This window comes from Capra hircus, chromosome 11 (genome assembly GCF_001704415.2).
Source record: "Capra hircus breed San Clemente chromosome 11, ASM170441v1, whole genome shotgun sequence".
NCBI lineage: Eukaryota > Metazoa > Chordata > Mammalia > Artiodactyla > Bovidae > Capra > Capra hircus.
This window is the reverse complement of record NC_030818.1, coordinates 98329267-98356399: the sequence shown is the minus strand read 5'-3', so window position 1 is coordinate 98356399 and position 27133 is coordinate 98329267. Positions and strand designations below refer to the sequence as shown.

At 55.2% G+C, this 27133-nt stretch overlaps 2 protein-coding genes across 6 annotated transcripts; one reads left to right on the top strand and one right to left on the bottom strand.

The window, feature by feature from the left end:
• CIZ1 (CDKN1A interacting zinc finger protein 1) lies at positions 212–18541 on the top strand. Of its 5 annotated transcripts, none has more exons than XM_018055849.1 (17): positions 212–339; positions 1282–1414; positions 1644–1759; positions 3233–3304; positions 5524–5753; positions 7966–8059; positions 8242–8374; positions 8881–9485; positions 9730–9851; positions 10844–11041; positions 11813–11937; positions 14414–14501; positions 14995–15108; positions 15306–15455; positions 17443–17512; positions 17716–17837; positions 18196–18541. In XM_018055849.1, exons 2-17 carry the CDS (start codon positions 1287–1289, stop codon positions 18409–18411), a joined length of 2583 nt encoding a protein of 860 aa, XP_017911338.1. In that variant the 5' UTR covers positions 212–339; positions 1282–1286; the 3' UTR covers positions 18412–18541. The 5 variants fall into 5 exon arrangements, with proteins under 5 accessions (XP_017911338.1, XP_017911341.1, XP_017911339.1 ...); XM_018055852.1 differs by having other exon boundaries at positions 221–461; positions 7981–8059; positions 8266–8374; XM_018055850.1 differs by having other exon boundaries at positions 221–461; positions 7981–8059.
• On the bottom strand, positions 19510–23065 carry C11H9orf16 (chromosome 11 C9orf16 homolog). The gene is made up of 2 exons (XM_018055853.1): positions 22820–23065; positions 19510–19989 (listed from the first exon to the last, which is right to left on the bottom strand). The coding sequence occupies exons 1-2, from the start codon at positions 22896–22898 to the stop codon at positions 19817–19819; spliced, it is 252 nt and encodes an 83-aa protein (XP_017911342.1). The 5' UTR covers positions 22899–23065; the 3' UTR covers positions 19510–19816.

Genomic DNA, 27133 nt, shown 5'->3' with positions numbered 1-27133 from the left:
GCCCCTTCCTGATGCGAAGGATGCGGGGCGGAAGGTCTACTCCGTGCCCGGCGCTCGCTCGCAGCCGGGAACCACTCCCGCCGCCGGCCGCGTTGCCGGGTGAGCCATCTCCCCCCACCCCCAACCCCCACAGCGCACCGCGGTCCCCGCAGCGTGACCTGGACCTCCCGTCCTCCAGGGGGCGCTGCCCGGGCCCGGCCCGCAGACCGACCCTCCGAGTGGATAGGCCGGGGCGGAGCCGCGGGGAGACACGGGGACCCGCGGAGCCGCGAGCCGGAGCTGCCCGGCCCGGCCCGGCCCACCCCGCCCCGCCGGTGAGAGCTACGAAGGGCAGAGCGGGTGAGCGGAGTTGGCAGTGAGGTTCCCGGGGCGGGGACGAAGTGCGCGGGTCGGGCACTGTTCGGGGGGACGGCCGAGGACCCGGAGGCCACTCGGATGGAGACTGCGGGCTTCGTGGGCAGGTGGGGACACCGCATTTGGATGTGATGCTGGATCTGTCCGTAGAGGAAGAGGCTGGTGGAATGGCGGGGGGTGGGGGCGGCGGTTGGATTAGAGTGGAGGGAAGCCTTCCTCCTACTTTGTTCGCGGAAGACAGTCAAAGGTGGCAGCAGGGTGGGGGTGGGGTGATGTTATTGACAGAACGCGCGCACCCGAGACGGGGTGGGAGCATCAGAGGGGTGTGAATGGCACGAGGCTTGGCTTGTTCTGCACGTGATTGGCCTAAAGAAAGGCCGAAGGGTGGGGTGGGAGGTGTATCAGTGTCAGGCGCCGCTCCTGGAGGGACTGGAGCAGAGAATGGAGAGACGGAGGGCGGGATTGGGCGTTTGGAGGAGGAACTGTTGGGAAGAGTTGGAGGCATTTGGCGGGAAGGTGGGACTTCCCTGGTGGCTTAGACGGTATAAGCGTCTGTCTACAATGCGGGAGACCTGGGTTCGATCCCTGGGTCGGGAAGATCTCCTGGAGAAGCAAATGGCAATCTACTCCAGTACTATTGCTTGGAAAACCCCATGGACAAAGGAGCCTGGTAGGCTACAGTCCATGGGGTCGCAAAGAGTCGGACACGACTGAGCGACTTCACTTTTCACTTCACTTTGGCGGGAGGGTGGTTAAACCTCGCGGCTGGTGGGATTGGGGGAGTATTGAAGGGACGGAGAGCACGCGTGGCGCGCTCTGGGCCTGACCCGGAGGGTAGCCATGTAGCTCAGTCTGCAGCGCACGAGGGCCTCGGGCTGAAGCTGGGCAACCGGGATCCATCTGACCTGACTCCCTCCCTTCTCGCAGCCACCATGTTCAACCAGCAGCAGCAGTTCCAGCAGCTCCAGCAGCAGCAGCTTCAACAGCAGCAATTGCTGCAGCTTCAGCAGCTGCTCCAGCAGTCCCCACCGCAGGCCCCACTGCCCATGACCGTCAGCAGGTAAGCTGCCCATTGGAGGGCTGGGTGACTCTGGCCCGTGCCTTGGAGTCGCCCCCTTCCAGCCCTTTCGCCCAGGGGCAGCCGTGTCTGAGCCCTGGAGGTCATCAGTTCCCACTCCAAGGAGATCCTCTGCAGTAGAGAGGGGCAGAGAATGGAGGGGAGGGAGGTCAGAAAAGAGGGAGGGTCTGCCTCTCCCCATGACCCTCTGACCCCCGCTCTTAACACACAGGGGGCTCCCCCAGCAGCAGCCACAGCAGCAGCTCCTGACTCTCCAGGGGACCAGCCCCACCTCCCTCCTCAACGGCTCTGTGCTGCAGAGAGCTTTGCTTCTGCAGCAGTTACAAGGTATGGCTGCGGGCTCACTGAATCTCATCCAAGCCACACAGCAACTCTGAGAGGGAGCTACTGTCAATATCCCAGTTTACAGATGAGGATACTGAGGCTCTGGGAGGTGGAAGTCCCTAGGTTGCTCAGCTGAATGCAGGTCTGTCTGATCACAGAGGCCTGCCCTTGGCCATGGTGCTAGCTCTGTGGGCGCTGCTCAGCACATATTTTCCTGACATTGAGAGATTAGATGATATGATGGATGGAAAGATCTATTTTGACCACCCTCCTTTGCATCCATCCTGTTTGACAGATGAAGACACTGAGGTCCAGAGAAGGGAAGTCATTCACCCTGGGTCACACAGTATCAGCAATGGCTGAGCTAGATGGAGGCCTGGGCCTCCTGGCCCTTGGATCTCTGAGTAGGTGTCTCTAGCCCTCTGCATTAAGCCTGTGCCTTCCCCCCGGGTTTCTCCACGTGGAGAGCAGTCTTTCAGCTTTTCTTTCCATAATGCTGCTCCCAATATTTCAGCCACTGTGGGAGGAGGCAGAGGTCCAGAGACATGGAGCCATCTCTTCTTCAGACCTAGCCCCTCCCACAGGGTAGCTGTGACATGCTGACTGGTCCTTCAGAGCTGAGCACTGTGCTGAGCCCCTTACAAATCCAGTTTCTTGACTCTGCTGACAACCCTAAGGGGAGATACACTCATGGCCCCATTTTACAGATGAAGGAACTGAGGACCAGGTGTTGACTAGAGGTCTTACTACAGAGCTTTGTTCTGAGACACCAGGCTCTCCTGCCTCCCAGCAGGGTATGCAGCCAGGTCAGAAGATGTGATATTGTCACTCTTCAGCCCTCCCGTGGCCACATGGGTGTGGATCATCCTGGGAGCTGGCTTATAAATTGTAGAGGGATGGATAGAGAGATAAGACCACATACAGAAACCCACAATGTTTACTTTTTTTTTTTTCACTCTTTTCTTTCTCATTTTAAAAGTCACACTCTTCAAAGAGCAAAAGAAATGTTTTAAAAAGGACAAGAAAATCCAAATCATATGTAGACTCACTTCTAAAGAAAAAGAACACCCATTAAAGTGTTGGTATATTTCCTCCCATTTTTTTTGTAGGCACAGAATTGAGGCTTTATATATGACTGTGATTACTGATATACATGAAAAGTTGTATTTTGTTTGTTTTTCACTGAGCGGAATGGCATGTTCATTTACATATGATTTGACAGTCTCTATAAAGATTATTTTTAACAGCTGTTTAATATTCCTCTGGAGGTGTGTGCCCTCTTGTTCCTAAACTTTCTCAGCTGTTTCCTTCTACTTCTTTCTTCTTTCTTTTCTTTTTTGCTGCTTTAAATAATGGAGTGAGTATCATGTTTGAGAATATTTTCCTGGAATGGATTCCCAAAAGTAGAATGACTGGGTCAGGGAGGATGGGTGTTTTATGGTTCTTGATAAGTATTACCAAATTGCTTTCCCAAAGGACTGGACCAGTTTGCAATGCCACCAGCCACGTATGACAGTGCCAGTTTCACCATGCCCACGGCAACACTGGGTATTATACTCTTTTCTAATATATATGTATATATACATCTAATCTAATTTGCTTGGCAAAAAAGCTATATCACTAATGCTTTAGTTTACATTTCTTGGAGTGCTTTTAGTTTACATTTCTTAGCGCGCTTGAACATTTTCTCTGTGTCTGCGGAACATTTGTAATTCATTTTGTGACTTGTCCATGTTCTTTGTCCATTTCTCTTTTAGAGTGTGCCATTTTTTATCTCACTGTTTAAGAGCTGGCTGGCGTTCTCTCTGCACATATGTGTATATGTGTTTAAGTTAATGTTCACAAAATGCTTAGTAAATACCAGGCGCACTTACATATTTCACTGAATCCTCATGAAACATTGTGAGTCAAGCACTATTACTATACCCATTTTACATATGAGGGAACTGAGGCTAAGACAGGGAAACTTATTTGCTCAGGGTAACAGAATTTGTACTGTAGAGCCTGCATTTGAACCATTTCTCCCAGCACATCTGACCCATGAAGTGAAGTTGCTCAGTCGTGTCCAACTCTTTGCCACCCCATAGACTGTAGCGTACCAGGCTCCTCTCTCCATGGGATTTTCCAGGCAACAGTACTGGAGTGGATTGCCATTTCCTTCTCCAGGGGATCATCCCAACCCAGGGCTCAAACCCAGGTCTCCTACATTGTAGACAGACGCTTTACTGTCTGAGCCACCAGGGAAGTCCATACATGCCTGTAACCCCTGGGTTTCCCATCCCAGCACTGGGGCAAGGATTTAAACTGTCCTTTATTGGATCAGATACTTCCCCAGTGCTCTGGGTCAGATGAAGTGCCTGCCCTTAAGGAGTTCCCAGGGTGGTTAAGTGGTGGACAATGGGAAGCAGACAAGGAAATTGTGCAGCTCGCCTGGAAACAGGGAAGCTGGGTTTCTAGGGACAGAGAGAAGGTCTGAGAAGCCCTCTCAAAGGAGAATCACCTAAAGGGAGGAATGAAGGAAGGCTGGTTATGCAGAGGCAGAACACTCCAAGCAGAAGGAAGAGCATGTGCAAAGGCCCAGAGGCAGGCAGACCCAGGCTTGTTTGAGGCAGACCCATGCACAGGAGCATGTGGCTGCAGCACAGAGGGTGTGTGTGAGAGAACTGCAAGAGAGGGAGTCGAGGGGAGCAGGGCTGGGCCTTGCAGAGTGAGGAGTGGGCTTCCTTCCTGAGCATCAGGAAGCTATGGAAGGGTTCAGCAGAGGGAGGGGCAAAGTCAGAATGTGGTTTTTAGAAGGATCACAGCACAAAGACTGTGGCTGAAATTCACGCGTGGGATGAAATGGCTTTGGAAGGAAGAGGGGCCATAGGAGTGGAGATGTGAAGGGGAGTCAGGCTAGACTGAGAAGAAGGGTAAGAGTCAGGGTTAAGAGAAATGGTGTTGGCTCACATGGGGGAGGGTGAGGTGAGAGGGGAGTCAGGAGGACCCCTAGAGCCCTACCTGGGAGCCGGTGAGTGGGCAGCAGTGCCGCCCCCGGAGATCCTGGACACGCAGCTCCTTCACTTTGTGTCTCTGTTTTATCATCAGTAGAGAGGATAATAGTTACCCTGATGGTGGCTGGGTGGTGTGACTAAGGTTGTTTTTAGCAAGTGCCCGGTCACCGAAAGACATTTCCTTTTAGAAAAATATTTATTTATGTATTTGGCAGCACCAGGTCTTAGCTGTGGCCTGTGGGATCTAGTTCCCTGAGCAGGGATGGAACCCAGGCCCCCTGCATTGGGAACGTGGAGTCTTAGCCCCTGGACTTCCAGCGAGGTCCTCAGGGGACTTTTGATGATGGGTAGCTGGTGTTGGTAGGAGAGTTATCTTGTTATTCCAGAGACCAATCATCTTGCTGGTTCTCCCTTTGGGTGCTGTGCTGAATCTTTTATATACCTGAAAGTGTACCCTAAAGCATGCCTGAGGGTGAGCGGAGTTTCTGGGGGTGCCCAAGCCATTGACGAGGGAGGCATTTGAGGAGGGAAAAGGGCCCCTTCCCTCACAAGCTGGAGCAGAAAACCAGCCCGAAAGCCCCCTCCCACCAGTGCTTCAGGTGGGACTGGGCCTTCGGTTCTCATCTCTTCCCCTCTGGCTGCCCTTGGGTGGGAAGGGTCCCTTTGAAGTTATCCCTGATGCCCCCATGATGCTTGGGGGCACTGACCCCTGACCCTAATCTTTACTACCCGACCACAGTTGTAATCCCCCTTCTTCCCTCTTTTCACCCACAGGTAACCTCCGTGGCTACAACCTGGCCACCCCCAACCTGACACCCCCCAGCCTCACACCCCCACAGCTGGCCACCCCAAATCTCCAGCAGTTCTTTCCTCAGGCCACTCGGCAGTCCCTGCTGGGCCCTCCTCCCGTCGGGGTCCCCATCAACCCCTCCCAGCTCAACCTTTCAGGGCGGACCCCCCAGAAACAGGCCCGGACCTCCTCCTCTACGACCCCCAATCGCAAGGTGAGTGGTGTCTGGGTACGGAGCAGGTGTGGATGGGAGAGGACATATCTGGGGATCCACCAGCACCCCCTCCAGCTCACACTGGCCTTGGGGCTGATCCTAGCCCTCTCTGTGCCTCAGTTTCCTTATCAGTAAAATGACAGGGGGGAGAGTTAGACTTGTCTAGTGTTTCTAAAACTTTAAATATTTCTGAACCCCAAAGTGATTTTTGCTACATCCGAACACCACTCAAACTATTTATTCCCTTTTTATTTACCATTTCTATTATCTACTAATACTATTTGCTAACAGTTCTCTTTTTGAAAAGACTGAGGTGTAATTGACATATAATACTGTATTCATTGTAGGTATATTTTACCAACTTTCTTTAAATCAGCACTCCCCAGTGGAAATTAAATGTGAGCCACACATGTAATTTAAAAATTTCTGGTAATCACAGTAACAAAGTCAAAAGAAACAGGCAAAATTAACTTTACTCACATATTGTATTTAACCTAATATAATAAAAATGATCATTTCAACATGTAATCAATATAAAAAAATGAACAAGGTATTTTTTATTCTTTTGAGGTTTTTTTTTAATACTAATTCTTTAAAAATGGTATATATTTTATGCTTACATCTCGACTCAGCTCGTTGCAATTCCAGTGCTTGAAAGTCAGGCACATGTACCTACTGGCTACTGTCTAGGGTAGTGTAGCTTTAAATGAACACTGCTTTTCTGTTACATTTATTTTAAAAAGAAACAATCCCTATCTGAAATTTTTTAAAAAAGCAACACAGTAACAATAACTCTGAATTAATCCCCAAGCATAGAAGTAAAAGAAAAGTGATTGGGGTAAAACAATGTTATAAAATCCTAAACTCTACCCTGTTGCCAGCTGAAGTTTCTGAGCCTTTAGTGAGCCCTCCCTGACTTGAGCAGGAAGAACCAGGGAGGTTTTCAAAGGAAATAATATGCTCCCTATGTCTGTCCTGTCCCCGGATGTCTAGACAGCTCCTCACACACACCACACTCCTGAGAGCACCCCAACTGGGAGAGGGGGCAGCACCCACCTTTTCTGGCTCTGACACCACCCACATCCACAGGTGAGGCATTTCCCTCCAGAGAGGGGTCACAGCCTCTGACCTTCCAGTTGAGCCTGTCCAAACATGGTCCTGTCTAGTGCTTACCTCCTTGCCCCATTTTACATATGGGGAAACAGAGGCTCAGAGAGGAGGGTGGAGATTGTCCTGGGCTGCACAGACCGAGCCCGGCCCTCCTGACTCTCAGACCAGCGCCTGTGCCATGCAGGGTGAGAGCTGGGTAGTTTCCGAAGGGCGTGGAGCCCTGAAGTGGTGCGTGTTTCCACTCACCGCTGGTCCCTTGGGCTTAGTAGGAGGGAGGGAAGCGGCAGGTGGACCCCTGGGGCTCCCTGGGGTACCCTGGAGCCATCTGGAACTGTGTTCACTTAGCAGATGTCTGTTAAGGCCCAGCAGAGGACTCTCTGGGGCAGAGAAGGCATCTGGCCCAGCTCTCCTGGAGATCCTGGGCTGGGAGGAGGGTGGTAGTGATGATGAGACCTTAATATACATAATTCTCCAGCCGATGAATGATGGCCGTGGGAAATGCCGCTAAAAGGAAGTCCAAGGCCCCGGGGAACCTGTACTGTGGGTTAGGAGGGCTTCCTGCAAGAAGTGCCTTTGAGGCTCTGGGACAAGACCCAGGGTTTTGGGGAGGCAGAGAGACTAGTGTGGACACAGAGAGGAGATGGAGCATGAGGGCTGAGGCTGGAGGGTCAGGCCTGAGGTAGGGGCCAGACTGTGCAGGGGCCTGGAGAGGGGAGTTAGTTTCAGGCTTGGGGTAAGGAAGGAATAGTCCAGGGCTATGGGAAGTCATGGCAGGGTCTCAGCCTGAAAGGGACAAGAGGCATGATCAGGTCTGCATTTGAGAAGGGTCCCTCTGGCTGCTTCATGAAGAGGGTAAGGAATCGGGGCAGCATCATGGACTTGGAGAAAGTATTGCGTCACCCAAACCTGCATTTACTTAACAGGCTGGCAGCTAGATGGCACCCCTGGACATGATTCCCGGGGCGTTTAGGGTCTTCCCTTGGCAGCTCTGGGGCCAGGCTCCTTCATCCCCTAGAGCCTATATGTTGGAGCCACTCTTGGACAAGGGGGTATTTACTAGGGTGGGTGGCAGATATTAGAAATGGTTTCTGAAAGGAAGTAGGATTCTTCTTCTCAGACGATGCCTGTGGAAGACAAGTCAGACCCCCCAGAGGGGTCTGAAGAAGCTGCAGAGACCAGGACAGGCACACCAGAAGGTGAGGGAGAGAGGGAAGGTGCTGGTCCTTTGGAGGGACATGGGTTGGGGGGAGGTGGGTGCGGGGGCAGCCTTGGAGGCAGGTCTGGGAGGCAGGGCTCTTATAGGGGGCGGGGGGAATTGTGAGCCCAGGTCCCACCTCCCGGAACTGGGAGCTCAAACGTGCTCCACCTGCCATGGCAGTCTCTCACCTGCCCTCCATCCCAGACCAAGAACCTCCCCAGTGCCCAGATGACATCACTAAGGAGAAACGCACTCCAGCGCTTGAGCCTGAGTCTTGTGAAGCCTCTGAGCCACCAGCTAAAAAGTCAAAGAGGTAACTGAGGCTGAAAACCTGCCTGGTTCCCAGGTGTTCTATACCCTCATTCCTGAGAAGGCAAAGGGTAGGGGTAGGTGGGGTGAGATCCTTCAAGGGAACAAGGCAAGGACCTTGATTTCTGGCATAGGGGGAGGTCAAACCTAATTTTGCGTCTTACCTGGGAAGGCCCTTGGCCAAATGGACTCTGGCTTCTTCACTGTGACTGGGCCACAATGAGGTGAGGGGGCCATTGTGGAGAGGCGAAAATGTGTACCTGGAACCTCAGAGCATGGCCAGAGGGTAGGCAGGCTTCCAGGGCCTTGAATACGTACTAGTAAGCTGTGGGAGGTGGGAGCAAGTGATCAGTTTGCTTAGAGGAAGCTGGGGTCTGGAGAGCCAAAGGGACTTGCCTAGGTCCCAGCTTGTACATGGCAGAGCCAAGACTGGAGCCTAGGTCAAGGCCTTTCTTGGGAGCCTCTGGGGCCAGTTGGCAGACATGAATATGATCTTCTGACCCTTCCTAGCTCAGAGGAGCCCACAGAGAAGGGGCCCCCAGGGCAGCTGCAGGCAGAGGTCCAGCTGCAGACCCGGATGATGGCACCCAAGCAGACACAGACACCCGAGCTACTGCCTGAGCCCCTGGAAGCCCAAGTGCAGCCACAATTTCAGCCCCGGGTCCTGCAGATCACAGCCGAGGTGCAGCCACAGACCCAGCCGCAGACGCGCCCCGTAAATGCCCAGGTGCAGCCAAAGCTGCAGAAGCAGGCACAAACGCAGACCTCTCCAGAGCACTTAGCACCGCAGCAGGTGCAGCGACAGCTGCGGAAGGAGGCAGAGCCATGGAGACAGGTGCAGCCCCAGCCCCCCAGGCACGTGCAGCCGCTGCTACAGAAGCAGGCACAGACGCAGACGTACCCACAGGTCCAGACGGAGGCACAGCCGAGGCTCCAGCCGCCGGAGCAGCCACCCACGCAACCTCTGGGTCAGTTACTGGTGCAGCCACCAGAACCGGCCCAGGGACGGCCTCAGACTCAGCCGCAGGCATCGGTGCCAGTGTTGGAGAAAGCCCCAGTTCCGGTTCGCTCCACAGCACTGGAAACATTGCCTGATACAGTAGAAGCTAGAGCAGGTAAGTGAGCAGTGACTCCCAGCTGGCTCGGTGATGGGACTTGCTCTGCTGGGACCCCACTCCTCCCCCAGCACTGTCCACCCTGGGACTGAGGGTTGGGCTTGGATCCAGGGTTCTGGTCCATGTGCACTGGAGGCTTCAAGGCCCTGGCCATGGGCAGAGAAAGTAGCTCTCAGGACCACATCCCTCAGTGCCCCGGTGAGAGATGGACCGTGGGAAATGGAGCATGCCCCTGTCATTTCAGGCCCAGAGGAGGCCCCGCCAGAGCCCAGGGGTGCCCAGGTCAGCATGGAGGAGAGCCAGGAGGAGCTGACCGGTGGCCTGGATGTGGCAGAATGTGAAAAAAGAGCGAGAGAGATGCTGGGGGTGGGTAGAGATGCTGATGAGGACCGCACGGTGCGCCCAGTGGTGGAAGAGCCTCCTTCTGCCCCAGCCACGCCCCGCCTACCTGGGATCCCCTGGTGTTTCCCCTCCTGTGAAATGTGATGGCAGCCCTCCTCCTGGGTTTGTGGGCAGACCAGACTGGGTTTGACAGTGTTCATCAGCTCTCATGTGGGCCTTTACATTCCTTTGCTCTGACAATCTGGAGGCACTTTTGGTGATAAGGGTCCCTTCCAGCTTGCTCATCCCGAAACTAGAGTGCTCAGAGCCCCCACGTGGGTTACATTGCTCCAGCAGAGAGAGCGCGGTGTGGAAGCCTGTGTCTGGGGCCCGGGGCCCAGTCCTGGCTTCTACTCTGTCTGCCGCTGCTGCTAAGTCACTTCAGCCGTGTCTGACTCTGTGCGACCCCATAGACGGCAGCCCACCAGGCTCCCCCGTCCCTGGGATTCTCCAGGCAAGAACCCTGGAGTGGGTTGCCATTTCCTTCTCCAATGCGTGAAAGTGAAGTCGCTCAGTTGTGTCCGACTCTTAGCGACCCCATGGACTGCAGCCCACCAGGCTCCTGTGTCCATAGGATTCCCCAGACAAGAATGTTGGAGTGGGTAGCCATGCCCTCCTCCAGGGGATCTTCTCGAACCTGCATCTCTTATGTCTCCTGCATTGGCAAGCGGGTTCTTTACCACTAGCGCCACCTGGGGAGCCTTATGGTATAACTGTGGCCAAGCCCCCTTCCTTTCCTTGCATCTTCGTTTCTCCAGCTGTCACAGGAGGCAGGGGGAACTGAGGGGGACCTGGGTTTTTGAATCCTGACTGCGGTGCTGCCTGGCTGAGCGAGCCTGGGTGATCACCTAATGGCTCAGAGCGTTAGTTTTCCCGCCTGTAAAATGCACTGTCAGGAGGGCTCCTAGAAGTTTGGCACAAGGCTGACCAACCATAAGCGCCCAGCTGGTGGCAGCTCTGCTCCTGCTCCCGTGCAGGTGTGGGGGGCCGGGGGCTCCCTGAAGGTCACCATCCTGCAGAGCAGCGACAGCCGGGCCTTTAGCACCGTGCCCCTCACACCCGGGCCCCGGGCCGGCGACTCCACCTCTGCCACCCCTATGGCGGCCAGCACGCCCTCTAAGCAGGCCCTTCAGTTCTTCTGCTACATCTGCAAGGCCGGCTGCAGCAGCCAGCAGGTACCCTCCAGTGGGTGGGTGGGAGACCTCGTGGGCGGGTGGAGGGCTTGGGGTCTGTATGTGATGCCCAGCCTGCCTTTCCTGGGGCTTCCTCTGTGTCCACTTGGGCCCCCAAGCCCCACCTCTGGCAGCTGTACCTTAGTTCACAGAACATCTCTGGACCGGCCAAGGGGGCAGGATTTCAGAGTTGGGTGGACCTGGTGCAAATCAGCCCTGACCGGCTGTGTGGGTTTTGGAAGGTGAATTTCACCTTCCAAACTGAGGCATTGGTGCCTCGGTTTCTGCATGCGTCAGAAGAAACATTTAGAACCCACCTGTAGAGAAAGGAAAACTACCTCCCAGAGGGGTTCTGGGGATTCAGCAACTTGACATTGAAGTCACGAGTCCACTTGACACTGAAGTCACGAGTCCCTGGGCTGGCCCAGAGCGAGTACAGCCTAATAACAGCATCACCCTGGTGTGATTACGTCACTGTTGGTAGCGCTGCACCTCTGTGCCTGGCCTGAGCAGAGCCACGGGGACCTGGAATTTGATCACTCTGCTCCTCACCTCGGAGGTGCTCTTGGTCTCCAGCGGGAGCAGAGGCTCTGGCTGGTGTGTGCTCACTCTGGGCCTCAGTTTGCCATCCTTCTCTGGCCCATACAGGGTTGTAAGAGAAGGGTCCTCCCGGCAGCAGTGGGGTGGCCAGAAAGCCCAGGTTGGAGGCCTCCTCTAGCCCCAGTGTTCAGGGGCTCACTCCTCACGCCCCTTCCTCGCTCCCGCCTGCTGCAGGAGTTCCAGGAGCACATGTCGGGAGCCCAGCACCAGCAGCGGCTCGGTGAGATCCAGCACATGAGCCAAGCCTACCTGCTGTCCCTGCTGCCTGTGCCCCGGGACGTCCTGGAGAGAGAGGACGAGTGAGTGGGGGGTCCCAGAAGCTCTGGACTGTGGAGAGGGGGCGGTGGTTTCCCCAGCCCAGGTGGAGGGGGTCCCTGATCTACCATCCACAAGGTCTTAAGGGATTAAGATTGCCCTCTCCCGAGTACTTCTTCACTAACTGTGTGGCCTTGGCCCTCAGTTTTCCTTATCTGTAAAATGGCCTGACGAGGGATGTAAGGCAGGAACTCATGAACTAGACAGCCTCTGTGTTTTTATAGAAAAGTTTTATTTATTTTTGGCTGTGCTAGGTCTTTGTTGCTGCATACAGACTTTCTCTAGTTGCACCAAGTGGGGCTACTCTCTAGCTGTGGAGTACCGGCTTCTCGTTGCGGTGGCTCCTCAAACTGCAGAGCGCAGGTTCCCTAGAGCATGCCAGCTTCAGTAGTTGTGGCTCGCGGGCTTGGTTGCTCCATGGCCTGTGGGATCTTAGTTCCTGGATCAGAGATTGAACCTGTGTCCCCTGCATTGGCAGGTGGATTCTTAACCCCTGGGCCAGCAGGGAAGCCCCTAGACAGTCTCTTAAGGCTCCATCCAGGCAGGAACAGTTTGACCCCCTATGTGGGAGGGAATTGGGTTGTGGCACAGACCCCCCCACTCCCCTGGCATATGTGCTGCCTGCAACCACAGGGCCTGATGGTCAGGCAGGACCTGCTCATCTCATGGCCTGAGATTAGAACTTCCCTGGGTTTCCTCCTTTCTTAGTCGTGGGGGCTTGCTCCATTAGAAATGTCAGCCCTCCGGAGTCTGGGATTGGTTCTGGGGATGCTCAGCGGGCAACCACTGAGGCCTGCAGGAGCTGGGAGGTGTCAGCAGTGAGGGAAACAAGCTGGCATTGGCTCCGTCCACCCTAGGGGACATGGGCTCTGTCTCACCAAACAGCTGCCACTCAGCTCCAGATTTCCTGGCTTCTCAGAAGCATCTAGAAACCGATTTGAATGTGAATCTCCCAATTTCATAATGTTAACAGCTAGTTCAGAATTAAAACCAGAACAGCAGACTTCCCTGGTTGTCCAGTGGATAAGATTTCACCTCCCAGTGCAGAGGGTGTGGGTTCAATCCCTGGTTGGGGAACTAAGATCCCATGTGCCTTGTGGCTAAAAAACCAAAATGTAAAACAGAAGTATTGTAACAAATTTAACAAAGACTTTAGAACTGATCCACATCCACAAAAAAAAAATCTTAAAAAAATAAGAAATGAGTCCTGTGGAGGCCAAATCAGATCCTTTCCCTGGTCGGATAGGCCCTGAGTCAGTGGTCAGGGGCTCCGCCATGAGGATTTACAGAGAGTCACAGCTTGCAGCTCCCTGGGTGGGGTGAGGGGACAGGAAGGGCCCTTGGGTGGCCTCTGCTTGCATTCCCTGAGTGACGGGGAGGTCTCTCCAAAGGCTGTGTCTCTGTTAGCTGGTTCTCAGTTCAAGAGGAACTTCCCTGTGGCTTTGTAGGATGTTCTTCACCCTTAAGCCTCCCCTGGCTTGCTGACCTAGGAGTTACACTTGGGCCAAATAAGCATAAAACCAGGAGAAAGGTGACACAGAGATGTTCCTTGCAGAGTTCATGTGGTGGTGAAAAAATTTACTTGGAAATGATCTAAAATATCCCAAACTAGGGACTTAGATCAGTTCTTCCACTTGGTGGGAGAACTAATAATATATAGGACAACGGCAGGGAATTGCTGACAGTGTGGAAACATATGCATGCTGCAATGTCAGGACCAAACAGGATCCAAAATTGCATTTGCAGAATGAGTTTGACTATATAAAAATAGACCTTGCGGCAGAATGCAGGGCTGTAGCCCAAGCTGTAAACAAGCTTCAGGTGGAGAAGGTTCGCTACACTGCGTCCTGACACTGCTGGATCCTGACTTGGCCCCGCCCAGAATGCAGCAGTCCTTCCTTTGGGCTGTCTGTCCTTCCCTCACAGTCAGAAGCTCTGGACTGATCCCCTGCCAGACCCCAGGGATGCTGGGGTGAGGTCCTGGCCTCCCAGAACTTACAGTCCAGTGAGGGCAGAGAGGGAATCAGGTCCTCCCACTCCATTGTGGACAATGCTATGGCAGCGGGACTTTGGGGGTCCCAGAGTGGGGCCTGACTTAACAGGCATGGAGACAGGTCCTGGAATTGGGGAAGGGCTCAGATAAGCTCTGGGAAAGACAGGGCGTCTAAACTGAAGGATAAAGAGGAGTTCTCAAGGCCAGATATTTTCAGCTCTGTCACCTGTCCTGGTGGCCTCCTGGTGTCCCCAGTGCTTCTAAATCTCATCCCTTCCCTCAAGTTTTCTCTCTTATTCTTAAGCATTCTTCTAGACAAACCCTAGAGGCCATTTGTTAAGTTTCCAAAAAAAAAAAAAAAACCCAATTCTGTTGGACTTGCGTTCCATTTATGGAGCGTCCGGAAGAGCAGCTGTCTTTCCAGCAAGAATGCAATGTCACACTGTACTTGCTTTGATTGTCATCAGAGAGCCGCCACCCAGGCGCTGGTGCAACACCTGCCAGCTCTACTACATGGGGGACCTGATCCAGCATCGCAGGACGCAGGGCCACAAGGTACTGGGCCCCCCTCGCTGGCTGCAAAGGCACCCCTTGTGCGGTCTCCAGGCCCAGGGCTGGGGAGGAGGGAGCCCAGGTTGGAAGCGGGAAGTAAACGTCAGTCTTTGTCCCTGCATGGCTGTAGCTCGTGATGAGTCAGTCACGTTTCCTCTCTGGGCTTCAGTTTCCCCATCTGTCCAGTGTGGGCGAGGCACCATCTCACCCCGCATTCAGCCTCGGGGCTTATGGGGTCCTCTGGCATCTGCCCTCTCAGTCTTCTGACTGTCCTGTCTCTCTGTTACCATCGGCATCCCATCTTGTGTTTGCCTGTGTTCCATGGAGCACAGTCTGCTGATTGCAGAGTGGCCTAACTCTAACCCTAACCCTGAGACTGGAGGTAGCACACCTGAGGCCCGCAGGTGGGAGGTGGCATCTTGCTGGGCCCTGCCCAGCTGCACCTGGGGACGCTGCCCGCCTCCACTGCCCACTGGGCCTGCCTTCCATTCCTCAGCTCGCCAAGCAATCCCTGCGACCTTTCTGCACCATTTGCAACCGCTACTTCAAGACCCCCCGCAAGTTTGTGGAGCATGTGAAGTCCCAGGGCCATAAAGACAAAGCCAAGGAGGTAACCCCAGCTCCCTCAGAGGACAGGGGCCCAGAGCGGTGCAGAGCCTGGGCAAGGCCACACAGCAAGCTGAGGTGTATTCCAGTCCAAATTCATAGCAGGGCCGGAGGGATTGGCTCTCTCTGGGGTGTGAGGTGGTTGGGGTGTCGCATTGTGGCTGCCCAGAGCTGACCTGAGCCCTTACCCACCACGGGAAGCTGAAGACACTGGAGAAGGATGTAGCCAGCCAAGACGAGGACCTCTTCATCACAGTGGACGCTGTGGGCTGCTTTGAAGGCGATGAAGAAGAGGAGGAGGATGACGAGGAGGAAGAAGAGATCGAGGTTGAGGAGGAATTCCACAAGCAGGTGCTTGGGGAGAGAGGGTGTGGAAAGGAGGCTGGAGGCTGGACTCCCAGACCAGGAGAGACCTCCCCCCACCTCCCAGGGGCCAGGAGACGCTGTGCTGGTATTTGCAAGCCCAAAGACATGCCACAAGCTATTATTATTAGGAACTATCTTCAATATGACAATGTGTAAATCTGTATCATGACAACAGTGGGATGGCAGGTGAAATACGCAAGGTCCTGAAAGCCTGCCTGAAATTTTTTCTTGTGTTGCGGAAGAGGAAGGCATCCTAGGCCAAGAGAATAGCATCGCAGAGACACGGAGAGGGGAGCTACGTGGTACACACAGGAAAGTCAGTGAAGGGTGATGATGGTGATGATGGTGGCGAGAGCAGCCAACTTTAGGTACTTATGATCAAGTTCTTTACAGAGAAGGCTTGCCAGATTGCCCAATTTTTAAAATAATTTTTATTTTTTGATTAATTTTTGCCTGCTCTGGGTCTGCACTGCCGCACAGGCTTTCTCTGGTTGTGGCGAGTGGGGCTACTCTCTAGCTGGGGGCACAGGCACCTCATTGCAGTGGCTTCTCTAGCTGCAGAGCATGGGCTCTAGAGCGCTAGGGCTTCAGCAGTTGTGGCATGCGGGCTTAGTTGCTCCTCGGCATGTGGGATCTTCCTGGACCGGGGATCAAACCCGTGTCTCCTGCATTGACAGGCGGATTTCTTTTCTCACTGAGCCACTAGGGAAGCTCTCAACATTGTTTTTTTTTTTTTTTTGCCATGCCACATGGCTTGTGGGATCTCAGTTCCCTGAGCAGGGATTGAACCTGAGCCATGGCAGTGAATGCCTGGAATTCCAACTGCTAGGGTACCAGGGAACCCCCACAGTCAACATTTGTTGAGCGCTTACTATATGCTAGGCGTGTAACCAGGCACTTTCCTGGCAGAGGCTCACCCATTTGGATGCGAGGAAGCGAGACTCCACAGCCTGTGCTTAGAATACATCAGCTCTGCTGTCTCCCATGAGTGAGGAGCTGGAGAAGCTTTTCAGTTTAACAGGTGTTTCCGGAGCACCTGTTCTGGGCCAGGCCCTGGTCCTGGATACCAGAAATACCCGGGACCAAGGCCTGGCCCCTGTCCTCATAGAGCTTGCCAGTCACAGTCCAGAGCGGTGAGGGGGCTGCCAGAGAGGGCATGCACAGAGGGGCTGTGGATGGAGGGTTGCAGGCGTAGCCTCCAGCCCTAAACAAATTGGGGTGATGCCAGTTTTGCTGCTCAGAAATCAGTAGTGGCATGACCCTGGGCAAGCCCGTTGGTTTCTCTAAGCCTCCATTTTCTCTGCTTAGAAGTAATAGTCCCAACTCAGACTGTAAGGAAGGGCCACAGCCTTGGGGGTGGTCATCATTTTTAGAGGCTGTGTTTGTTTGCCTGGTAAGTGGTGGAGGGCACTGCTAGGCATGGCCTTGTCTGGAAGGGGCTCCTGTCGAGCAGGTGATCACTTGAAACCACTCCCCCCCCAAGACTGTGGTCTCTGCAGCCTCTAGGAGCTGGCAGGGGTTCATGGTAAAGGCTAACCAGGGCTTGGGGTTCACCAGGGTTCACTACCCTACTCCTCCATCAACCAGCTGGGTGACCCTGGGCAAGTGAGTTAATGAGCCTGGGCCTTAGTTTCCTCATATGTGAAATGGGTGAACCACAGAAAGTTGTTACAAGGATTCAGTGAAATGCCACATGTGATGTGTTTGGCATGGATTATGGCCACTGTGGGAACAGGAGGGCTTCCCAGAGGAGGGAACGGATTGAGCTGCACCTGGAAAGTATAGATTAGGAAAGGCACTCTGGGGGACAGGACCAGCATGGGCAAAGGCTTAGAGGATGCCGCCCATAACCTCCTCCTGGAAATCAAGGGGCTGGCATTGAAGAGCATGGGTGGGTTCCAGGCCCCGCCTGTGTTAGGAGGAGACTAAGGGAAGCCAGGACCAACCGGGGCCCACACTGGTATGTTTCCAGATGAGATCCAGAGACATATCCATAGAAGAGTGGAAAGGCTCGGAGACCTACAGCCCCAACACCGCATATGGTAAGACCCCAGCCCTGACCCCACCTGCAGGAGTGGGGGGCCTCGGGTCCCAGTCACAGCATCCTGGCCAGGCAGCCTGTCCCCTCGTCCTGGTCTTTCCCCACCTGGAGGGTATTAGGGGAGGACAGGCCCCTAGGTGCGGGGGGAGGGCAGGCACCAGGCTGGCGTGGGGATGTGAACGCTTAGACCCTGCTGTGCTTCAGGGGTGGACTTCCTGGTGCCCGTGATGGGCTATGTCTGCCGCGTCTGCCACAAGTTCTACCACAGCAACTCTGGGGCGCAGCTCTCCCACTGCAAGTCCTTGGCCCACTTCGAGAACCTGCAGGTGAGTCTGGCCTCCCGCCCCGCTCCGCCCTGCCCAGGGGGGTCAGACTCTGAGCTGCTGGGAAGAGCCGGTGGCCACCTCCCTCGTAGGCTTGGCCTCAGCCCCTGGGCACAGCCCCCAACGAGAGGCTCTACCCACAGAGGGAATCCGAACCAGGCTGGGGCCAACGTCTTTTTGCAATCGTTCTGGAGCGGGTGGTGCTGAGGGCCAGAGGATTAGTACTAGAGGTCTTCCCAGAGAGGCTGAGCACGTCACACAGCATGTCCAACATTGTCTCAGCGGGGCCAGGGAAGCAGCCATGGCCAGGAGCACACCAGGTGGGGAGGAAGCCCGGACCTCACCTGTACTCTCTGTCTAGAAATACAAGAAGGCCAAGAAACCCAGCCCCACCACCAGGCCTGTGAGCCGCCGGTGTGCCATCAACGCCCGGAATGCCCTGACGGCTCTGTTCACCTCTGGCGGCCGTGCACCCAGCCAGCCCAGCACCCAGGACACAGCCAAAAACCCCAGCAAGGTGACGCCCACACCCCCTCGGCCCCCACTGCCCCGGCGCTCCAGACGCCTCAGAACCTGATGGAGGAAGCACCCCATGCCTGCCCCATCTCAGTCCCAATCGGCTATGCTTTTTAGGAGTCTGTGTGGAGACTGTGACATGGTTGGTATTTTTACTGAAAATCCAATAAAGGAAGGTAGTTTGGCTTGTATAGGCTCCACCAGCACTTCTGTCTGCATGGATAGGGGAAGAGGGGGGCCCCAGCTGGCACCCAGCCTCTGCAGGTAGTGAGGAGGCACAACTGGAAATCTGAAGACAGGGTCCCTCACCAGGGACTCTGGGATTATGAGGTGTTTCACCTCCTGAGCCTCAGTTTCTCTCTTAAGCATGTACCCAAGCTTGGAAAGTACTACCTTCAAGTAAGATCTCATTTAATCTTCACAGTGTCCCCAGGAGGGAAGTCTTGTTGTTATACCCAATTTACAGATGAAGAAACTGAGGCCTAGCAAGGTTCAGTGCCTGCAAAAGGTCATAGATCTGATGACAGGCCAGGATTTGACCCCAAGCCTGAGCTCTGGACCCCCATCCTGGCCTCTCTCCAGCTGGACCTTACCAAAGTTGGTTTGGGAGTGGGGGTCCTCACTGCTCAGGTCCTCTGGCTCCAAGTTCATGTGCATTAGCGGAGGCACCACCCTTCTTGTCAGGAGACCTTATGATGAATCATCAGTGAGTGAGGCCCTAGCTGAGCAAGCTCTTTAGTTCTACTTCCCCATCTGGAAGGACCCTTAGAGACAGACCACCAGCCCAGCCCTGTGACTGGCCAGATGGGGAGACTGAGGACCAAGACTGAGGGTCAAGAGCCAGAGGCAGAACCCAAGGCTGCACAGCATGTCTTGGTGTTGGTTGTCTTGGTGAAAGGCCCTAGAGCCCAGAGAAGCTGAGCATATCACCCAGGGTCACACAGCATGGCTGATGCTATCTCAGCTGGCCTAGGGGATCAGCCTCTGGCCAGGAGCATATCCAGTTGGGAGGAAGCCCTGACCTCACCTGCACCTCTGTGCCCAGAAATACAAGGCGGCCAAGAACCCCACCCATGTGATCAATGCCTCCACTGCCCTGTTCACCTCTGGCAGCCACTGGGGTCCTCATCCCAGGATACAGAAGAGAGAGGAAGCGCAGTGGTGTTGGAGACCCGTTTAATGTGGACACTCAAGGCCTGGGCAGAGTGGGGAGCATCCAGGAGTTGGGCAGGCAGGCATGGTGGGTGAGCCACTGGCCCACACCTGGCTCCAAGAGGGTATGCTGGGAGGTGGGGGCTGGCCTAGGCACACCAAAGGAAGTACCAGAAAGGTGGCCTAGGCAGGCAGAACCCCCAGGAGATCTGTCGGCCAGCCCTTGAGAAGGTATCTAAGCCAGGTGGTAAGTGTTCAGGCCAGAGCCTGACCCAGCAAGGCAGGGTTGGGGCCTGGCTGGGGGCTCCCAGAGCCTAGGGGCTGGCATCGCTGGGGGTCTCCCCAAGCTGCTGCTGGAACTCAAGGCGCGTCTGCCGGTTGGATTCAAGCAGTTCCTGGAGGCGGGCATGGAGGTGGTCATTCTTCTCCTCCAGGTGGTCCAGACAGGAGTTGATCTGGTCCAACATGGAGTTGATAGCGGCGTATTCTGGAAGGAAGGGGAAAGACAGTCAAGGTCCCATATTTCCTCAGGGCTCAAAGGCACCCTCCCCACCACCACCATGTGCCAGCCTGTCTCTAAAAGGGCTTCAGGCAAGTCCCTACTCCTTCTTGAGCCTCACTGTCACCATCTGGAAAATGGGTGTATATCGAAAGAAGAAAGGCATTGGAGAAATAGCTTAGTGTGCCATCTTTTTCTAGGGTTAGGGTGGTCATAGGGAGGTCAGGCAGACAGTGTCCAGCCTGGGAAGTCCTGCCAGGTCCTGAGTCTCTCTACTTCCTGCATCAACTGCCTAGAGGCCAGAGCCCATGCGCCTGAGTCAGGCAATGCAGGCCTCTGTCCCCAGGCAGACCCTACTCTCTAGCCCTGCCTGGCCCCCCTGCCCTCAGAACAGGGCTCCTGGCAGCCTCCCAGGCCCTGCTCCCTTCTCTCACCCTGCCTCCCCTGCCTGCTCCCTTCTCTCACTCCTGCCTTTGCCCACCTCAGGCCCCTTGAACCTGCCTGGAGTGCGCTGTGTCGTGTCTTCCTTCCTTCCTCTTCTCCTGGGGGAGCCCCACCCATCCTTCAAGTGTCAGCGCAGCTGTCACCCCAGCCTGGGTCAGGCCTCTATTCCTGACCCCTTGCTTGCACAGCTCCATGGCCTTCACCTCCAGCTCGACTGCTATGATCGGGTGCCGGTCTGTCTCCCCCAGCCTGTAGTGAGTGCTCTGCGAGAGGGGGCTTGTGTCCATTGCCGTCCCCCAGGGCCCTCACTGTCACACAGTGAGCGTTTGTTGAATGAATGGATGAATGAATGGAGCCTGACTTTCCAGCCTTCTGCCTTTTCTCAACTGACCCTGCCACCCTGAATGCTTCAACCACAACAGCCATTCAAGGACCAGCTCCAAATGCCTCTTCTTCCAAGAAGCCTTCCCTGGTCTCCATCAGAAACCATCACTCTCTCCTCCACTGACACTTCTGACCTGCCTCTCTCAGCAACACAGTGTCTCTTAGGAGCCAAGGTCTGGGCCTGTGCCCACTGCGGGACCCAGTTCTGAGCCAGCCCATGACTCAGATACACTCAGCTGCCAGCTTGGGACAAAGGGGAAGTGGCTGGCAGTGTGTGGGAATGGCCAGCGTCAGAAAAGAGTGTCTGGGATAAGGGTGCAAAGGTGTCTGCCTTCTGGGGGAAGGGTACCCATTGCTCAGAGTTGTCCTAACTCACAGTGGACAGAGTCCTGGAAAGCCTCTATTGGATCTTAAAGTCCAACTCCCTTGTGGTACAAACAGGGAAACTGAGGTCCCAGAAGGAAGAGACCTGCCTATGATCCTGCAGCTGGTTGGTGGTGCTAGCGGAGCAAGGGCCCTTGGGTTTCAGTCCCAGTTCCGCTCCATCCCAGCAAGTTACTGCACTTTTCTGGGAAAAGGGGACAAAGTGGGTTATTGTGAGACATCAAATACATATATTAAGAACTCAGGGTCTGGCCACAGCAAGCACTTAGAAGATGGTCACTATTAGCAACGTTTCATATTCTGGTTAAGAGGCCCAAGTGGAGAGGAGGCTGGGGGAGGCGGGTGTCTCCACTCCTGGGGCTGGGCTTTGCCTGAGTTAAGTGTCAAGGGTACCTCTCAGTTCCAAGTCTTTGCCTTCCGTTGAGGACACCCTCCTCCTCTATGTCCTAAATCCTGTCAATCTGCCAACTTCCACTCAACATGACTCCTGGGAGGTCCTTCCGGATGCCCCATCACAGCTCCCAGCACCTCACCTGGCTGCTCTTCACCAGCAGTGGAAGGGGGAACCCGGCAGCCCACAGCTTACCCTATTCACTCTACCTCTTTACTAATAAAAATGTAGATCTTGAGTGAGGAAGTGTTCTAAAACTATTGTGGTCTTGATGGATGGGTGCACAACTGTGAAATATCCTAAAACCCATTGAACTGTACAATTTAAATGAGTTAATTGTATAGTGTGTGAATTACCACTCAATAAAGCTGTTACCCAAAACAAAACCAAAAGCAGAGTCTATACTTACCTGCATTTACTAAGTCCTGACCTCTGAGTTAATACACTAATCTTTATTACACCTAAGGGACTAACCATTTACAGAACTCTTGCATGCTTGGAGCCTACTATTCATTCGTTTTCTCATTTAATCCTGATACATTTCAACGTAGGGGGGACACTAAACCATTATTCTTATTTTACAGATGGGGAAACTGAGTCTCCAGAAGGTGAGAAGGGAGCTGATCTTTCTCTCCTTACCCAGCCTCCTTACCCACCCCCACCCCTTCCCCCGCGCAGTGCTGTGCAGGCAACATGATGCTGGGTAAGCAAGTCACATTCGCCAGGGCTCCAGACCACTACCAGAAAAGGTGGCTAGGGATGCTGACTCAGCAGGGCAGCACGCCCACCCAGAGAGCCTCCCGTGCTAACCCAGGGGGGTCCACGCCCAGCTCCGCCCCCTTAGGAGTCCCCATCTCCACAGGGGCTGAAAGAGGTGGCTGAAGCAGGTCTTAATCCACCCCCCCCCACCCCACCCGCCCCGCCAAAAGCGAGTGATCCCTGAAGCGGCCTCAGTTTCCTCATCTGTAAAACAGGCTCGGCTGACCACAGTTCTCCAGGGCTGCGGTTTCCAGAGGCCAGCTCGCAGGTGCTCGCCCGGAATTTCAGGAAAGCGCCTGCAGCTCCGGACCCTCCCTGGGGCGGGGGATGGGAGGGCGCTGCAGTTTCTTGCCGGCCCCGATTCCCCCTCCCAGGAGGACATCCCCGAGAAACCAAACGTAGCTTCAGCAGCTCCCCCCAGCCCAGCCCAGCCCAGCCTACCCCACCCCGAGTCACCTGCTTCCCCGAAGCCGTCTTCCTCGCCTTCCGCGCCCGCCTCCACCGGCGTGCCCAGGTCCCCGTTGGGGCCCGACATTGCGGGCTCGGGCGCCGCAAGGGCCGCGCAACGATGGAACGCGGCGATGGTCTAGCCGACAGCCGGCGCGGGGCGGAAGGCGGAGGCGGTGAATGGAACTTCGAGCCGGAAGGGTGGAACGCCGCGGCGGAACGCGCCGGGGCGGCCGGGATCCGCCCCTAAGGCGGAGCCCGGAGGCTGGAGCTCCGCCTCCACTGTGCCCTGCCTCCAGAACCCCGCCCCCGGCCGACCGCAAGGCTCCGCCCCCAAAAGAGCCCCGCCCACACTCTGCCTCACAGTCGAGGTCCGCCCACTTTGGCCGGTTTCCCCAGGCCCGCCCCTGTCCTGGCGGCCAAGTTGGACCATCCAGGGCGACCTCCAGGAGAAACTTAGGCGGTGGAGGCTCGGCCTTCACGTCGGGCGAGCGACCTGGCACGAGGGCAGGGCAGCTGGGACCCCCACTCTTCCCTAGCTAGCCGGTGCCTCCCCATGGGCGAAATCTGAGATGCGTTTCTAAGGCCCCAATGTATAGAGCCTATAATTTTTGCAGTAGTCATATATGGATGTGAGAGTTGGACCATAAAAAAGGCTGAGCGCCGAAGAATTGATGCTTTCTAACTGGTGTTGGAGAAGACTTGAGAATCCCTTGGACAGCAAGGAGATCAAACCAGTCACTCCTAAAGGAAATAAACCTTGAATATTCATTGGAAGGACTGATGCTGAAGCCGAAACTCCAATACTTGGGCCACCTGATGCAAAGAGCTGGCTCATTGAAAAGACCCTGATGCTGGGAAAGATTGAAAGCAGGAGGAGAAGGGGAAGACAGAAGACAAGATGGTTGGATGGTATCACCAACTTGATCAATATGAGTTTGAGCAAGCTCTAGGAAATGGTGAAGGACAGGGAAGCCTGGCATGCTGCAGTCCATGGGGTTGCAGTTGGACACAACTGAGTGCCTGAACAACAACAACAATGTATAGGGACGATATCCATTCACAGCCTCCTTGAGAGTCATGGTCAGCAGAGTGCAGCTTGTGGCTGTCAGTCAAGGAAGGTGTCGAGATAAGGTCTGCCCAGCTGCCATGATACCTTACCCCCAGCTTGGAAAGGGAGCCCTGCCTCCAAATCATCCAGCCAGAAATTCTCTCTCCTGAGCTGGCCCCACAGGTGTGATCCTGGCCAAGGACACAGCTGAGTCAGGCTCATGTCCAGGGGAGAGGGGCTTACTTACTGGGACTCCTGTCACTGCAGCTGCTCCGAGGCCTGGTTCTGGTCTCACACTGGTAGTTCCTGCCAGAAGGCCATCTTTCAGGTGGGGTTCAGGCCCGGGTGTGTTCCCTGATGATGACAACGAGGAGGGATCCTCTCTGTCCCGGAAGCTGCCTTGCTGTTTCTCCTGAGGAGCGTGGAAGATGCCGTCATGTCCTGCAGTCAGCACCACCACTGACTTGCACGATGGCAGCCCCACCTTCTCCCTGAACCAGGTGGAGTGGAGGCGAGGCCCATGCTGAACCAGGTGGGAAGAATTGTAGTAAACAATCCCTCACCTGGGTCAGCTCACCCTCCTTGACTATAAGCGGTGGGTATCCCTCCCCCCCAGTCCCCTGCCTGCAGGCCTCCACTTACTCCCCACCACCTGTGGCTGGCCACACTCCCCAGCCCTCTCTGAAGGTACTGTGCCCATGGATGGAGCAGGGGGCAGGTAGCACCCAGGCACCTCTTCCACTGGAGAGGGAAGAGTCTTGGCTTCGGAATGGTGCTGGGAGTGTGCCTGGGGAACTGGGCACTCAGATGGGTGCGCATGTGGCATCAGGGGTCTCCGAGCAAGCTCCATGCCTGAGCCTTCCCATCCACCTGCCATGTCTGTGTGGTGTGTATCCCTACGGGAGTTGGCATGTTTCTGGGAACCTGTATGTCTCTCTGAAGGTCTGCTGCTCCTTGTGCCTAGGTATCCTCGTGTTTCACCCCTTGTCTGTGAACTCACACACAGAGTGGGCCCCTGTGACCCCAGGTATGATTTCACATCTGGGAAGAAACATGTGTTTTCCTTTGGATGTCCTGTGCTTGGAAGGATACGTATGTTTGGATTGCGCCAGCATGTCCACATGTGTGATCTGTGTTTCTGCCGTGTCTCTGCACACTTGTGTACTACACACAGACGCAGGTGTTTCTGTGCCCATCAGAGGACACAGGGCTCTTCTGTCTTAATGAAATACCATGGTTGCTGGGAGGGCCTCTCACCAGTCAGCCAAAGGCAGGTGCCCAGCCCTCCTTCCTCAGCCTTGCTCATGCCTCTGCCAGGCATTCAACCCCCTCTTTCCAGGGAGACAACCCAGCCCCAGAGAGTACTCCCTCCCCAACCCCAGGACTCCCATCCCGTCAGGGGAACCAGGCAGGAGAGGCCCTTGGCTTGTCCTCTTAGAAGGTGGACTCCATGGAGAACTGGGCATGGTCCCCACCATAGTATTCAAGGAGTGGCCTTTCTTCTGGACCTGAGTGTATGCCTGGGGCCTGGGGCTAGAGATCTGGGCAGAGGGAGGCAGGTGGGAGGAAAGGAGAGGAGAGCCCAGCCAAAGCCTCACCCCCAGGCAGCTGAGTGAGGGTGGGAGGATGGAGAGCTGGGTAGTGCAGGTGATGAAGCCCACTACCTGGCTGGCCCCTTCTCTATTCCCAGAAGCCAAAGCGAACCTGGACCCTGCCCACGCCACTCCTGTGGCCAAGGTCCACAAACCAGACCACAGGACAATGCAGCCACTACCCCAGCCAGCCTTGATCAGAGGTGGGGACCTGTCTCTAGGGTCCCCGTTCACCTCTCACTCCCCACCTCACAAAGCCTGTCATCATCCTGTCCCCAAGCCCAGTGTGGCAGGCGGAATAGCAGTCCCCAGAGACAACTGGGTCCTAGTCCTTGGACCTCTAGAGTCCCTTAAACAGCACGGAGATCAAATTAGTCCATCCTAAAGGAAATCAACCCTGAATATTCATTGGAAGGACTGATGCTGAAACTAAAGCTCCAATACTTTGGCCACCTGATACAAAGTGCCAACTCATTAGAAAACACGCTGATGCTGTAAAAGACTGAGGGCAAGAAAGAGGGGGCAACAGAGGACGAGATGGTTGGATGGCATCACTGATTCAATGGACATGAATTTGAGCAAACTCTGGGAGACAGTGGAGGACAGAAGAGCCTGGTGTGCTTCGGTCCATGGGGTCACAAAGAGATGGACACGACTTAGTGATTAAACAACATTGAGTGCTTGGAACCAGTGAATGGTACCTTATTTGGGAAAGGGGCCTTTGCAGAGGTGACAATGTTAAGAATTTGAGAAGGAAATTATCCAGGATTAGCACAGTTCCAAAAGATGACCCGGTGGGTATGCAAGTCTGAGGGTGGAGAAGCCTGGGTTTCTTCAGAACTCCGCCTCTCCAGCCTCTGATCTTGCAAGTGGAAGAAGAGGCAGGGAGGGGGTTCCTGATGCTGGTAAGGAGGGGCTCCAGCTCCGGCTTGTGGGTGAACAAGGGCTTGTCAGGCCCAGCTAAGTGGTGCGTGCAGGCCTGGAGCCCTTGAGTCTTCTAGAATCTGAATTCCTGGCGGCGTATTCGCCTCCCTGTAGCCCCCAGCTCTGCCCCTGGTGGTCTGGAGGTCATTATGGAGGGGAGGCGTGGGTGAGGACAGGACGCTGAATGGGCTCAGCATGGTCACAGCCACCCACCAGTAGGAGCCAGAGAGTGATCCCTGGGCCAACCAGGGGCAGGGAGGTTTGGCTATCAGAGGGGCAGGGGACCACGCCTGGTGACCTTCCCTCCCCTGGCACAGCCTCAGGCTGGGCGTGCCTCTGCCCCACCGACTGTGCACCCCTCGTGCCCTAGCTGCCATCTTCCAGCATCCACAGGGGTCCTGAGGAAGTTGGGGTGACAGCACCTCAGCCCTTGCAGCCCCCCTGCAGCTCCCCGGCCCTGGCTGAGCCTCTGCAGTGATGCCTATTGCAGGTGGCCAAATGTGGAAATGAGCTGTGGCCCCTTCAGTGTTTCTGCTGGGCCAGTCACTCCTTGAAGTCAAGAGTCATGTGAGGCCTGCTGCTGGCCTGGGGTGGGGGGCTAGGAAGGGTCCAGCCAAAGCTGGCCATGGGCCCTGGGGCCACCGTCTCTTGCTGAGGACCCCAGGGGCTCCGGGAGCCATGCCAATGTGAGCCCAGCCTTTTTGCCTGTCCTCCTCTCAATGGCCCAGGAATCCAGGAGCACAGTCAAGCAGCACA

Coding starts and splice junctions, on each gene's coding strand:
- CIZ1 (XM_018055849.1), top strand. CDS start 1,287: ATGTTCAACCAGCAGCAGCAGTTCCAGCAGCTCCAGCAGCAGCAGCTT. Junction 1,760..3,232: donor GCTTCTGCAGCAGTTACAAG/GTATGGCTGCGG, acceptor GCTTTCCCAAAG/GACTGGACCAGTTTGCAATG. Junction 11,042..11,812: donor CCGGCTGCAGCAGCCAGCAG/GTACCCTCCAGT, acceptor CGCCTGCTGCAG/GAGTTCCAGGAGCACATGTC.
- C11H9orf16 (XM_018055853.1), bottom strand. CDS start 22,898: ATGTCGGGCCCCAACGGGGACCTGGGCACGCCGGTGGAGGCGGGCGCG. Junction 19,990..22,819: donor AGACGGCTTCGGGGAAGCAG/GTGACTCGGGGT, acceptor CCTTCCTTCCAG/AATACGCCGCTATCAACTCC.